This window comes from Cynara cardunculus, assembly GCF_001531365.2.
Source record: "Cynara cardunculus var. scolymus isolate 2C chromosome LG 3, CcrdV1, whole genome shotgun sequence".
NCBI lineage: Eukaryota > Viridiplantae > Streptophyta > Magnoliopsida > Asterales > Asteraceae > Cynara > Cynara cardunculus.
Window position 1 is genome coordinate 32,342,788 of NC_037530.1, and position 15,410 is coordinate 32,358,197.

At 35.5% G+C, this 15,410-nt stretch overlaps 1 protein-coding gene across 1 annotated transcript in view; it reads left to right on the forward strand.

Moving 5' to 3' along the window:
• LOC112509164 (formin-like protein 20) overlaps nt 1-14,451 on the forward strand; it is a 19,858-nt gene extending 5,407 nt beyond the window's left edge. The window contains exons 5-18 of the mRNA XM_025114021.1: nt 61-503; nt 776-899; nt 6,886-6,957; nt 8,091-8,189; nt 8,282-8,323; nt 9,192-9,272; nt 9,384-9,434; nt 9,520-9,601; nt 12,214-12,308; nt 12,561-12,632; nt 12,715-12,831; nt 12,955-13,023; nt 13,137-13,203; nt 13,739-14,451. Of these exons, the coding sequence (XP_024969789.1) occupies nt 61-503; nt 776-899; nt 6,886-6,957; nt 8,091-8,189; nt 8,282-8,323; nt 9,192-9,272; nt 9,384-9,434; nt 9,520-9,601; nt 12,214-12,308; nt 12,561-12,632; nt 12,715-12,831; nt 12,955-13,023; nt 13,137-13,203; nt 13,739-13,890 (1,566 nt within the window). The 3' untranslated portion in view covers nt 13,891-14,451. The remainder of the gene's footprint in view (nt 1-60; nt 504-775; nt 900-6,885; nt 6,958-8,090; nt 8,190-8,281; nt 8,324-9,191; nt 9,273-9,383; nt 9,435-9,519; nt 9,602-12,213; nt 12,309-12,560; nt 12,633-12,714; nt 12,832-12,954; nt 13,024-13,136; nt 13,204-13,738) is intronic.
• Nucleotides 14,452-15,410: the final 959 nt, after the last annotated feature.

Sequence of the window (15,410 nt, forward strand, 5' to 3'; positions counted from 1 at the left end):
CCACCTCCCCCTCCCCCACCACCGCTCCGTGGAGCACCACCTCCTCCACCATTGCCTGAGGGTGGTCCACCGCCACCACCTCCGCCGATACGGGGGCCACCGCCTCCACCACCTCCACCTGGAGGCCGTGCACCTAGACCGCCTCCACCACCTCCATCAGGAGGCCGTGCACCTGGACCGCCTCCACCACCTCCACCTGGAGGCCGTGCTCCTGGACCGCCTCCACCACCTCCACCAGGAGGCCGTGCACCTGGACCGCCTCCACCACCTGGACCACCAAGACCTCCAGGTGTTGGCCCTCCACCACCTCCACCTGGAGGTCGTGCACCTGGACCTCCAAGCTTTGGCCCTCCTCCACCTAGGGGTCGAGGACTTGTGCGGCCTGCTGGAATGGCTGCAGCACCTCGAAGATCTAACTTAAAACCACTGCATTGGAGCAAGGTTACGAGAGCATTGCAAGGGAGCTTGTGGGAAGAATTGCAAAGACCTGGAGAACCCCAGAGGTATCGCGTTTTCTGCACCGTTCTGTAAAGAATGTGTCTCTATTTCATATGAGGAAAGAAATAGTTGTCATGAAAAGCATATGATCATCTTTCAAGATAAATTGTTTGCATAGGGCAGATTACATGCACATGGGCATTACTTATGCATACACTTTTATACACATTTTCAGATGGTTGACGTGTTTTCTGATGACTATATTTTCCTTTATGTTGCTTGCCCTTTCCCCATGATGTATTTCATTCTAAGACCCATGTATGTTACTGAATTGTAGTGCACCAGATTTTGATGTGTCAGAACTTGAGTCACTATTCTCTGCCATAGTCCCAAAGAAAGATAGTTCTAAAGGAGGAGGGCGGCGGAAGTCTACTGGTTCAAAACCTGAACAAGTCAACTTGGTAATGCAATGCAAGTTAATTAATTATCTCATCCTTGAAATTGTTTTTACTTATATTAGATAAAATGGCATACCTTTTCAAAGCAGATGAATATCCTTATTGGTAGTCGTAGTAGTTCCAAATTTTGGTCTTATTTCTCCTGGATTGCCTGGCTATTCATGTAAACAACTAATAGAAGCAAAGAATAGCAAGTATTGTTTGAGTTTCTTGAACTTCTTTTTTTGGACTTACTTTGCAAGTAACCTGTTGAACTGAGAACTTCATACTTTGTGTTCGTCTCAAGTGACTGTGCATCTTAAGCACACCCCTTTCGAAAATGTATCCAACAGTTGCAAATAACTTACTTACAAATCTGTTTAATGTCCTGAAGAATAACATGACTAGCATTCGTTATTTATAGTGCAAATAGGCAAGTTGATAACATATGCAATGTAGAAATAATATTTTCATAAATGCATGGCAAGAGTTGCTATTTATATCGGTGCTTTATTTTCTGTTTGTGCACTATGACCTTAAGAGTGCTCTCCCATCTTTCTTTTTGCTATCCATTCTATTCCTTTTAAAAAATGTGAATACTATAGGTTACAGTTGAATTATGTGCCATGTTCATCTGTGTGAGTGCCTGCATTGTGCACGGATATAGAAACTACAACTCGTTCCTGCACAATTCATTTATTAGTAACTTGGTTTATGATGGGCCATTAAAACTGGGAACTGAAGCGTTATATGAGCTTTCATGAAAAGGGTCTAGTTGGCCATATGTTGTGTGATGCTAGGCAATTCGGTGCTTTTTATATTGTTCACTAAGTTGAGTGATAAGGCAAGTTTACTCTCATGAGTAACACCGTATATGGGCACAAGGATCTGTGTAAATTAGGAGTCTTAAATTTAACGTAATGCCCCGGCTGGGTAAATACTAAAAATATCAAAATATGTTCCATGCAAGATTGTTAACACCATATAGAAATTTAAGCTGGCGTGTTAGAACTAATTAAACCTCAAATATATCATCAAGTAAAACATGCACCTCAAATATATCATCAAGTAAAACATGCAGGATTGCCTGCTAAGTTCCTCCACTACTACTAGGGGCATAAAGTCCTCCCTCCTCATTTTGCTCATCTCTCTGTGTCACACTATGTTTGTTACTCTAGAATCTAGATGCAAACACATACATGGATCTATACATATGTTTATACATGTAATAAATATACACGTATTTATTTGGGATCCCCCCTATGGATAATTTTAAACAAGGCCTATATATGTATATCATTGTATTTATAAACAGGCCATGCATATGCAGTAACCCCACTTATTAATTTAAAAAAATTATTCTTTTCTATGCAGGGTATTTCACCTATCATAGAAAAAAGATGCGGGGTAATAACTCCCACATTACTAAGTAGAATAAAAACAATAGTCACTTGGATCTTTTCCTAATCTTTTGATTAGTGAGATGAAAGTAAAGAATCTAACAATTCTGCCTATTCAAACAATATTCTCGCTCTTAAATAATACTATCTCTTCGACCCACCACTTTTTTTCTACGCAGACTTCTTTAGTTAAATATACAAAATTGATTTTCTCTATATGTAAAAAACATTCTCTTGCAATCCAAAAGCTATTATGACATGCTGCGATTATTTCCTCACATTATAGAAGCTTTTGGGTTGGAGATGAGGATGATGAATAGTCAGACCCATCAATGACTCAAAGCTCAAAGCTCAAACTACTAATGGGTGATTGATTGGGGGAACTTTTGGGACCTTCCACCTTCAGGACAATGTGTATTTGGGAAAAGGTTTCACATGTTTTTTCCATATATGGCTAGGATTTAAGGTATTGATTAGCATATATTTGTTTCACATTATGTTTGTTTCATATGTATTAGATTCATAGGTGAAGGATCACGTGAGAAGGGAAGTTACAGTGAGAAGCGTAAGAAGAGATCTGAATCCTTGATCACTTTTAATTTCATGCCCACCCATGAATTGGATTTTAGAAGGGAATTGACCCGGTGCATCTCGGTGCACCTCATTAGTATTGACATTCAATTAAGATTGATCCAAGGGTGGAGATCTCTTCTTACGCTTCTCACCATAACTTCCCATTCTCACTGGAACCCAATCCAAATTCATAATGTGAAACTTTTATAACGTGTATTTTTTGTTTCACAAAAAACCTAAAGTAGTTTCACATTGTGAAACAAATAAATGTGAACAATCACATTGTGAAACATACATACGTGAATTAATACTCTAAGTCCTAGCCTTAGACGAAAAAAAAATGTGAAATAGCTCATGATGCACAGTTGTTAGGGTTCTCACAGTTTTGTGGGTTCTTGAATGATTAGCCCCCTGTATATATAGGGAAATTCAAATAAGAAAGGCAAAAAGGTTGAGAACACACCAATAAATGAATCATATGTGAATCATCGGTAAAAGGAAAAGCGGGTTCACACATGCATCTTCATGTGCGAGTAATTGGTAAAAAGGTAGGTAAGAGAATGTGGTTCAGATATGCATCTTAAAATGAATTTTTTCGGGTTCACATATTAATCGTTTATACATGCGTTCTCAACCTTTTTGCCTTTCTTATATGAACCTTCCCTATGTATGTATGTATGTATATGGTGGTTTCAAGAGACCCCCCCCCCCCCCCCCCAAAAAAAAAAAGAAAAGAAAAAGAGAACAAGTGAATACATCACATCCATCCATCCATTTTATTTAATGATTGTGAAAGATATGTCTTAATTAAAAAGGATATTTTGTTACTTTTGCAGAATTAGAAACCAACCAACTAAGGAAACTCCTTGATTCTAGGGACCACTTACATATCCTCAAATGGAGATCCATTTCTCTCCTACTTGTTTAGTTTGTAAATCCTTTCAAAGATTTTGTATTTGATTTGTTGAAGATTGAGATAAATCATACCATTCTCTGTCGATTTTTTAAGTATAGCAATCAGAAGTAAATAAATGATAAATTTATGAAGCGTATTTTAAAACAATTGGTTTTTAATTGGATTGAAATCAAAGGAAATTGTGTTAATGCATCTTGGGTTAATGTAAAATGGTATTATCTTAGTTAATATTTACATGTGAATATGGTACTGCTATATATTGTGAATGCATTTATTTGTTGTTAATAAGTGATTTTACTGCAATTTGATGAGTTGGTATTCACATGTGAATATGTTATAAGTAAGTTTGAGTAATATATAAGGTCACATATGCGTGTTGGGTAAATGTAAATGGTTTTATATTAGTTAATATTAACATGTGAATATCATTCTGCTATATCTATTGTGAATGCATTTGTTTGTTGTTAAAAAGTGATTTCACTTAAATTGAATGGGTTGATATTCATAAGTGAATATGTTATAAGTTAATTTGAGTATTTATTTATTGTACCTGCTTATGCATAGTTTGCACATAATTTTTACATGCCAATGTGTACTTCAGTAGCAATTTACAGTTGTATTCACATGCGAATAATTTTATAAGTTCATGTGTGTTTTGGGCAAGTGTGAATGGTTTCATATGAGTTAATATTCACATATGAATATGGTACTACTATATGTATTGTGAATGCATTTATTTGTTGTCATTAATTGGTGATTTTACCGCAGTTAAAGTAGTTAATATTCACAATTTGAATATGTTATAGGTAAATTTGAGTATTTATTTATTGTACATATATAGATGTTTACATGTTAAATTTATACTTGATCAACAAATTACAGTTGGTCACATTTGAATTGTACATGCAAGGATGCAGTTGATATTCGCATACGAATAAATCTGTAACTAATAACTATTGACATGTGAATAAACATCTGAGGAAACAATATGTATAAATCAAAATTTTATAGCTAAAATACCTACATTAAGATAAAAGAAGTTTAGAATAAACTCAAAAAAACCTAATTCGAACATTTGCAGCTAAATACCCATAGGCGGCTAGTGTTTGAATACGAATGGGAAGCACATAGGAAAAAAGAGAGGGCCATTTATGTTTAGGACTTTAGGTAACAAAAAATGAGTCCCAAAATTTTGCATAATTTTAGGAAATAAGTAATTGATAAGGGATGATTGCGCCAACATAGGTAGTTTCAAAACGATACCCGGGATTGATATTTACTTCTTTTTCAATTATACCTCCATTTATAGTGTTATCCTTGAACAATTATCCTTATGATTCAAATTAACCATGGATTTGCCACTCAAATTTGGGCCATTTATCTTTTTGATCTAATGGATGAGGCGTGTTCCCGTGTTCTCCTCTCTCTGTGTATCAGAAACATACACACAAAATGTTACCATATAATTTATATGGTAATCATATAAGGGAAACGTAACCAGATCTCCAAAAGGCACGCCATGGCATACGACAAGCCTCGACGCCACATTAAGCCCATAGCGTATGTGTAAGGCTTGGCTCACGCCATGGTGGTTTGAGGTGCACCATGGTGTGCCGTTGTGTGCATTTTTTGCTAGGTGTGACTGTTTTTTTTTTATATTTTATTTTACCTTTGTGTGTTAGTATTGGAGATAAATGTAGGCTTCTTCATCTTAAGCTTATACATATGATATAATCTAACACACTTTTTGCAACGAACATGTACATCACTTTTTGTATATAATTTTCTCTTCCCTTTACACATCACATTGTTCTTTACCCAAAAAGAAACACACAAGAATATCACATGTAAGCACTTTCTATGATATCAATATATATTATCTTCTTCTTCTAATATGAATTCAAATTGTTTAATATCATTATCTCATTAAATAATTGTAAAACACACACACACACACACACACATATATATATATATAGAGAGAGGGGGAGGGGGGAGGATGAAACGAGAACAGGGTTAAAATAAAAGAATAAGAAAAGGGTAAATCGCATGTGATTTTACATGCGATTGTAGAACACGGTCAACACAATGGTGAGCGGGCGACCTGGCCCGCGACGTCAAGTCGTGTGAATCACATGTGATTTTAGTGTAAAATCACACTTGATTCGGCCGTTTTCGTGTTCTCTTAATTTGTTATTGTTCTCGTATAAACCAGACTATATATATGTATGTATGTAGACTTAGGTTCACGGGAAAACCACAAAAAAATGAAAAACTGAGGAACGCTCTAATAATCATTCATCTGTGTGGTTATGCACATGTGCATGTGCTTAAAAGTAATTGAAAATGTTACCGGGTTTCTATGCATGTGTGCATTTTATGCACGTGTATACTGGACAAATTACTTTGATGCACATTTGCATACCATACAGATGAATGGTTATTGGGGTGTTCCTTAGTTTTCCATTTTTTTGTGGTTTACCCGTGAACCTAACCCTATATATTTATACATATAATCATACATATGATATACAAGTTTGCTGCCTCAGGTCACACCTTGAAAAACAGTGCTCGTCGCTGTGCATGTAAGGCTTGATCTCGCTGTCATGCTACGCCTCACACCATTTAGAACCTTGAACGCAACAACTATATACTATTACCATAATTAAATAGCTTTATATATAGGCAATTAGTGGAGGATAAATGGCATGCTTGATTTTTTTTATAGTTGGTGAATATTCAATTAAGCATATTGGGACACAACATTCCTCCCAGAAGTTGGTAATTTTGTATTTGTATTCGGTTTGGTTAATAAAATCGTGACAGGTTCTACCAGTGCAAGAGCAACTGTTTAGCTTGATCCTATTAATACATGGTGCTCAAAATGATTGTCTAGTTTTATGTAACTTAGAACACACATGCTTCTTGTTACTGCCCACTGTTTTTTGTAGGTCTCCTGTGAATGGTGTTTATGACCAATCATCACTTTTAGAATCTTGATTTTCTTGTGAACTCTTTGAAAATGGACTCCATGAGTTCATAATATGTGCCATTGAGCATCCAGTGTTTTTTTTATGTATATTGACCTTTTCTTTTTTGCTTTTGCAATTCTGTTTATTAGATTGATCTGAGGAGGGCTAATAACACGTTAATCATGCTCACGAAAGTGAAAATGCCGCTTCCTGACATGATGGTAAGTGTGGACTTTATATACTAACAGAACATCTTGATGTATTCGGCTTCTTGAATTTGCATTTTGATGCTTAGTTCTCTTTCCCAAGTTAGTTACATGTCTGAATGGAGTTTTTACATTTTACTTTCTATTGGAAGATTTGAATAGATATGCTTCAGCTTCCAAGTGTAGCGCTTTCTGTTTGAACAAAACTGCACTCATTACAATGCATGCCACATGGCTACATCGAAAGAATCGCTCTATCTCCAGTTCCTTGTATCGTTTGTTTATTTCCAGTGACAATGTTAAATGCATCTATCAGGTTTTGGCTATGTTGCATATCCTCACATAGTTGTCTCTAAGAGAGTGCCTGTATATCTTTAACAGTGTGATAATAGTTCCCAAGATTGAATGCTCTAATTTCTCCATTACTCTACTTATTTCTTGTGAAGAAGAACATCCAACTCACGGCAGCTAAGCTTGTACTAAACTAGTGGGGTGGTATGACTGGGAGTATTAGGAAAGCAGAATGTGGCTGAAGAAATGAAGAGAATGGTCAGATTAAGAATCTATAAAGAGAGAGTGAAGAAATAAAGATATATAAGCATATTACATAAAAGAAATGAGCTCTCTAATCAAGCTAATATCCATATTACTTTTAGCAAGTCATAGTCTGGTTGGCTTGGCACATTCCTCCAGTTTCTCCTATTAAACGGCCCGACTCGAAGTTATTCCAGCTTACAATTGCAACTCTTGTGAGCTTATCTTCAAAAATTGCATTTCATCTCTCGCGTGCTTTTAAAAGTTTGCTATAATGGAACTATCTGAAAGATGTCTCCTTTTTCATTAAATGTAGTCACCCTAGGGCCTTTTCTGAACATCCTTACAGCTAAACTCTCATTTTGTAAACATGTGAACCCTTTCTTTTGTTTCTGGATCTTGTATGCTTTTTGGAACGCTTTATTTTTTTCACGAACTTCTTCATGCAAATCCTATACTAAAATATCTGTGTTTGGAGAAAAAAATTTCTTATGCTGCTTCTAATTCTTAACTTAAGCTCTCCGATTAATTCTTGATATGGAATAAATGGCAGTGCGTAGATTGTTATTTGTCATGCCAGTGAGTTTAAAACCAATTTTATTTGACATCTGCAGGCTGCAGCTTTAGCTATGGATGAATCAATCTTAGACGCTGATCAAGTAGAGAATCTTATCAAATTCTGTCCTACTAAAGAAGAGATGGAGCTTCTCAAGGTGAACTAACTTTCTAAAATATGTTTATTTACCCTGCCATTATTGATGGGACTCCCATTCATATATTGATCTTCTGCATTTCAACTGTTCAGAATTATACAGGTGCCAAGGAGACCCTGGGCAAGTGTGAACAGGTTGGTAGCCTGGTCGTGGATTATCATCTTTTTTATGTACATTTTTATGATGCATGTGTGTACGACTTTAGTAGCGTCTGTAGTCAGACTGCCAGGACTTTTGGTACATTAATCAATTATAACTTGCTATAGTCTGACATTTTTCAGATGGAATAAATTAACTAGTGGTTATTTCTTTATCTTCCCACTTTGTCTGATGATCCTTAAAAACTTGGTCTGGGACTAAGTCCTGTATGTATGCTTGTCAAATAGTGGTATCGTATGCTCTTCTTTTACCCATTTATTTATTAATTCAAAGATATGTGAACCAAATTATGCACATTTTGGCATTCTTTTTATTTATGCTGTCGGCTATGTAGAAGGGCACATGCTGCACTCTTATCCTTCGGTTTCCACTTTATATTCCGATATTATTTTTCATTGTAATTGGCATACCGACTATTTTTTGTTACTTGTCTTTTTTCTTTTGACTTGGCACACAGTTAATAGATCTTCATTGGCTGCAACACAAGTTAATGTGGTTGCTGCCCTTCCCCCTGTATTAGATGTGAACATGATTAAAACAAGTAATGCTGAAATATTCCTTAATTCTTCATAACAACTTGAAAATGTGACAAATCCACACAAAACTGTATAGGCATATAAGAGAATGTAACAATGATGAATAGTGACTGTTAGTTTCTGAACCCATGGTATTAATTAGAGGGTATGTACTACAAGATGACATGTGTGCTTTAAAAGTAGACTCTTCCTGTGGAAAAGATAAAGGCCGACAAAAAGTGTGGAATTCAGTGGAGTTTGGTAAGGAAGAATTTGAGGCTGTGCTGTTTACCTTTGAATGCTCTTAATTTTTAAATTTACCTCCCAGTTCTTCCTGGAGCTCATGAAGGTGCCACGAGTGGAATCGAAGTTACGGGTTTTTTTGTTCAAAATTCAATTCAACACCCAGGTATTCCTTTTATGTTCTTATTTGAGTCAACTAATCACATTTTGATGTTACCATTTTTTTTTTCCTTTTGTTTATTGTTATATCATTATCTCATTTTGACCTTTCTTTCAGCTTTCAGAGTTTAAGAAGAGTTTGAACACTGTAAACTCTGCATGTGATGAGGTACTTTGATATACAAATTGATGCTGTTTATAATCTTTACGTATTTATATTATTTTACCTTATTGAGTTCTCTTGCTGTTAATAGGTCCGGACCTCCGTTAAGTTGAAGGAAATCATGAAGAGAATTTTGTATTTGGGGAATACATTAAATCAAGGAACTGCTAGAGGTAAGAACATCACTAGCGGAATACTTCATGTATGACCAAGGAAAATCTGTAGTGTGTATTTTTTCTGTTGTTACCAAGGTTTGTATGCTCTTTCGGAATACATCCTTGCCCACTACAATTCTCTTAGGCTGCGTTTGGTACACTGGACAGGACATAAAAGAAAAGGGATAACTGTTCCATGTTTGGTAGGACTTTTATGTGGAACGGGCGTGTTCGACCCCACCCCATGGAACAAGGTGGAACACGCATATATTTTACCAATATAACCTCAAAATAAAACCCAATTCTCTTCTAAAACATTAAATTCCCTCTTTACGTTTTATTCATTCTTTAAATTTTATTTATTGTATTTTATGTTCTTTAAACTTTCACTTTACTGCCCTCAAAATATTATTTTTATACGATTTCTATATTTTGGTTAAGTTTATGTAATTTATTAAATTTTGATAGTAATAAAATAATATAGAAAATATATAAAATAAAAATTGGAGACTACATAAATTTTTAGTTTTGGTGTCATTTTAATCGTCTTGATTCTACTGATATATTTTGTTTCAAAAATATTTATTTTATTATAATTTAATAAATTACATAAATTTGATTAAAATATATAAAAGATACAAACAACTCATTAAGGGTAAATTGGTCATTTTATTTGTTCCGTCCTGTCCAGTTCTGTCTTACCAATCGTCGAACAACTATTCTGTCCTGTCTTGTTCTGTCCTGCGATACCAAACACACCCTTAAGAATATTGCTTGTTCACTTGAAGAAATAATTAGAAAAATTAACACATCGAGTAACTTCTTTTTCTTTCTTAAAATGGGTATATTGGATAAATTTTTTGAACAGCTAAGGAGATATTGTTCATTATCTGGGATCACTTTTATAGAAAGATGGGCAGATTGATGACGATGTTAGTCATAGAATAAAGTAATGGTTGTTGACATTGTGCAAAGTTTGAATGTGTAGCATGTTTGACATGTTGAATTGAAGCTAAAAGGTAAGTTCTATGTGGCGGCAATTAAGACTTACTACACCCATAACCCATCCTAACTAAGCTCTTGAATGGCTAATCTCATACTTGAGTTGAGGTTTAAGGAGTGAAAATTCTAGATTAAGGGGCCGTCTACCAAATTCTTACTCGGGTAAGCGCTTATCAAGTTAGATTACCTTACCGTATGAATATGGCAAGGACCAAGAATTTTACCCGGTAAGAGCAAGGCAAGGACCGAGAGTCTTACCTGGTAAGTGAGGGCGATAGCTCTTACCACAGTTAGCGCTTACCGGGTAAAATTGTTGCATATGATGCCGTTTTTGTTGACTAAAATCTTATCCGATAAGTAAATGATAGTGTTTTGAATTTTACCGATAAGTACTTACCGGGTAAGTGTTTGGTAAACGGCCCCTAAGTCTCTTTACTTTTTCTATATCTCGTCTTTTCGGTTCATTCATTGTTGGTTGTCTTTAGACTTCTGTACATGCAGTAGTCACTCTTAAGTGATTTATTGGGTGGATTGTTGGGCCATCAAAGACTTGATGTTCACAAGTTGTTGTATGGTTTGTCATTTCCAAATCAGACCTTCAAATTCACTTTCTAGAAAAAGAGACGTTTATCAAGATGTAACGCCCCAATCCATGCTGTGGTGTGTTGTATGCATTCATTAAAAGTGTTTATGTAAATATAGAACTCGTGGAAGCGTTTGTATATATTTCAAAACACAGAGTCGTGTGCGATGAACTCGTTTACAAACACTTGTTTACTAAAGATATCTAATACATCTTACTACCCAAAGTTTAGCTTAAACCGCTTATCATTTAAGAATCAAAACAAAACCATTCGAACTCCAATTTGCTGAACCTTCTTAAGCATCTACAAGCTAACCTGTTCAACATATTCTCTCCTTGTGTCAGTTTTGCTTTTGCTATACATGCATACTTGTTAAGCAGAAGGCCGTGTGATATGTACATGGTTTTGCATTTTCAAAGCATAAGTTCATTTTCCATATCTTTCTTAGTAAAGGCCTTGTATCGTGCTTCTTTAACCAAAATTAAGAAAAGTTCTATTCTTAGGGCCTTAACCCTGGTTGGCTTCTCTTGCTTTTTTCTGCTTAATGCATCGACCATGAGATTTGCGTTACCCAGATGGTATTGTATTTTACAAACCTAGTCTTTGAGCATCTTCATCCAATTGCCTCACATCATACATTTACCTTAGCAAAGTGTGTTTCCAATATTACATCCATATTTCTTACCTGCATATCTTCTACTAACTACCCTGCGTGACATAATCTTAACATACAAAATTTTAGGTGTCACAGAACTTCTACTACATACATGCTTACAAACTATATACAATCATCCACATTGGAATCATTTCCCTACGAGTAACAATGCAATCATTTCCGTCCACCTACGAGTATATTTACAAGCATGCAATTTGTCCTCGACAGTTTTGTTCAGTTCTTTCTGAGTGAGATATACTTGGCTCATTTGGTTTGGTTTTTTATTTATGTTCAGTTATTTCTAAATAAGGCACTGACCTGTTGGTTACTCTACCATCGGTTCTATATATCTTTTCAAAGAAAATATTAATTCTGTTCATATTTTGCAGGTTCTGCAGTTGGTTTCAAGTTGGACAGCCTTTTGAAACTCACTGATACACGGGCTTCGAACAGCAAGATGACTTTAATGCATTATCTCTGCAAGGTACTAGGCACTTTAGTTTCAGTATTGCTATTTATACAGCTTTGGCTTCTGAGAAATTTGGGAGCAAAAGTGTGTTCATATGCACTTCATTTTTAGCTGTTTTACTTGCATTATTGCTATATTGCTTCATGACAATGTGGCTTACTTATTTCATCTCCAATTATATACAAGTTACTTCAACTGGAGATGGCAAGTGTATCATGGTGTTCACAACAATCAGTACTTATCAATTCTATCACGGGTGTTATACAGGTTCTTGCCGCCAAGTCACCGGCCCTTTTAGATTTTCATGTGGATCTTGTTAGCCTCGAGTCTGCAACTAAGGTTTGCTTTTACCCATATTCTTAAAATTCGATCACTGATATTGTTGGCAATTAAAATGATAAACCAGAGGCCTTCCTTGCAGATACAATTGAAGTCTTTAGCAGAAGAAATGCAAGCCATTATTAAGGGACTGGAAAAGGTTAAGCAGGAACTAACTGCATCTGCAAATGATGGCCCAGTATCTGAAGTTTTCCACAAGGTAATCAGATATCTTTATGCAATCGAGACTACAAGTTTGTTGAGAATTGTCACTTGAGAACCGTGTATTTGCATTTACTAATTTTACAGTCTGCTGAGTAATTCTTTTTCTTCTAATTGTTAGACATTGAATGAGTTCATTGGCTTTGCTGAATCAGAAGTGTCGTCTGTAACAAATTTGTATTCTGTGGTGGTAAGAACCCTTACAATTGAAATTTAAAATTTGGTATTATCTAATGGTAGCATCTTTCCCTTTTCTCATTGCAAAGTTTACTTTGGTTTTTTCATTTTTTTTTTGTATTACAGGGTAGAAATGCTGATGCATTGGCGCTATATTTTGGTGAAGACCCTGCTCGTTGCCCTTTCGAACAAGGTAACATTTTCACGTACTTGGAAGGAGAGTTATTCCCTGATCTGGGTGGATTTGGTATGCGGATCAAGATGAAATAGGACAGACCAAAAACTTCTTGTCTCACGTTTGACATGACATTATAATGGGATGGGACAGGATAGGACGGGACTAACTGCACAAAAATGCATTTTTTTTTGTGTCCTAACAAGTTGGTGGAACAAAATTCAGGGAGATAAAAAACAAGACTGGTAAATTACTAAATTACCCATGTCAAAATAAAACCCTTTAACCTTCTACAATTCTTTCACTTGCCTCTTCCGTATCCTGTCTAGTCCCATCCGTGTGCCAAATGCACCCTGTTAGAGAGACTTTGCAAATAGATGTTTGTTTAAATACAATTGTCTATGCTTGAATATGCTTAAAGTACAGTCACGATTCATGGCCTACTAAAGAGAAAGAAACATACACAACAATTCCCACGACGTTAGGGGTTCAGTTTATTCCAATACTCTAAGGAAAAAAACAGAAGGATGATACTTGATTTATGCTTATGCAGTTACTCAGACACTTCTGAACTTTGTGAGGCTGTTCCGGAAAGCTCATGAAGAGAACTATAAACAGGCTGAACTAGAAAAGAAGAAAGCTCAGAAAGAGGTTGAAATGGAGAAGGCAAAGGGTATTAACTTAACAAAGAAAGTTGAGAAATAAGCCACAAGACTCGGTTTATTTATTTAAACCTTGAATCTGGATCCGATAGAAGGGTCAATGCAAGCCACAGGCAGGCACAGGTGAAAGGTTGTTGATTGAACAACGATGGTTGTATGAACTCAAAAGGGGAAAGGAAGCAATCAGAAAGCCGAGTTCCTGGAAACAGCTCAGCTGTAAATAGACAGAGCAAGATGCTGTTTGAAGATGGAGCTGATCCAGATGGTTGTTGATATCTGACCTTAAATCGTAAAAGGTTTTGGCATCGGATTGCGGTTGGTTAGACTTTTGAAATAATGGTGTGATGCCATGTGAAGTTACTAGTAATACTAATGTAGAGTAGTCATTAACCATGTGCATATCTCTAACCCCATACTAACATATTTGATTATTCTCATTGTATTAGTACAAGAAATTGGTCATTTTTGACCACAAAATTTGTTGTATATATATGAAAAGTAGATAGGTAGGTATTATAGGATGATAGTTGCAAGTTGTTTAAGGTTGTAACAAAAGAGAGGTAACATTTTGCTGATTTCAGAATGAGGAAATTGTTGGTTTTGCATTGTTTTTTTTTTATTAACCTGGATATCCAACCCGCTATGCGAGCCGATTAATCCCAGGGTGACCACCTGTTTTGCAGTCCGAAGTCACCACATTTGAATCTCAGTGGTTGTAAGGGGATTTTTATTCCTCCTTGGATTTAAACCATAACAACACCTTAGAACAATCTTTTTCTTCGAACAAAATGATTATGATAAAAGGAAAATAGGAAAATGACGTATTGTAAGCAACATTTAATGCCCGACTAAAGGAGCATCCAACCTAACGACATCTTTTCATGAGTATGCAATATTCCGCCATTAATAGTTAAAAGAGATACAATTATATAACATGTCGTGTCTTATTTTGTAATATGATAAATTAAAGAAAAATATTTTTCAACCAACTTTTTTGAATCTAACGTACCAGATTTATCTAAAACATGTCCCTTTTCAAGATTTTAAAATACCAGGTCAAAACGATATACATATATATATATATACATGTATATATACGTATGTATAGATAAATTTGTGTATTCTGATAAATAATATTGTTATAAATTTAATGATTTAGGAAGGGGTGAAGGGGTTAAAAGATTGGGAAGGACCCCAAAAATGGCGACAACAATGTGTTTGATGGTTGCAAGTCTTTTTCTTCATTGGGTGTTAATGACTTCAAATCAAAGATGTTTGTTTTTCTACGTTACTCTTGTCGTTTTCAATTGCAACCCTTCCTTTTCTTTTCAAAATTTTTGTAACATACACACACACATATAAGTCTATACATACATACATACACATACATACACACATATATATGTAGGGGAGCGTTCAAATAAAAACTATCTAATTTGTACAAACCGTACAAACTTCATTCAACTAATCATAATTTTTCATTTTGTTCATTTTTTTGTAATTATGAGAGGTTGATTAATCATTTTTATTGTGGATGATGTTAATCATGGATATTATCATCTT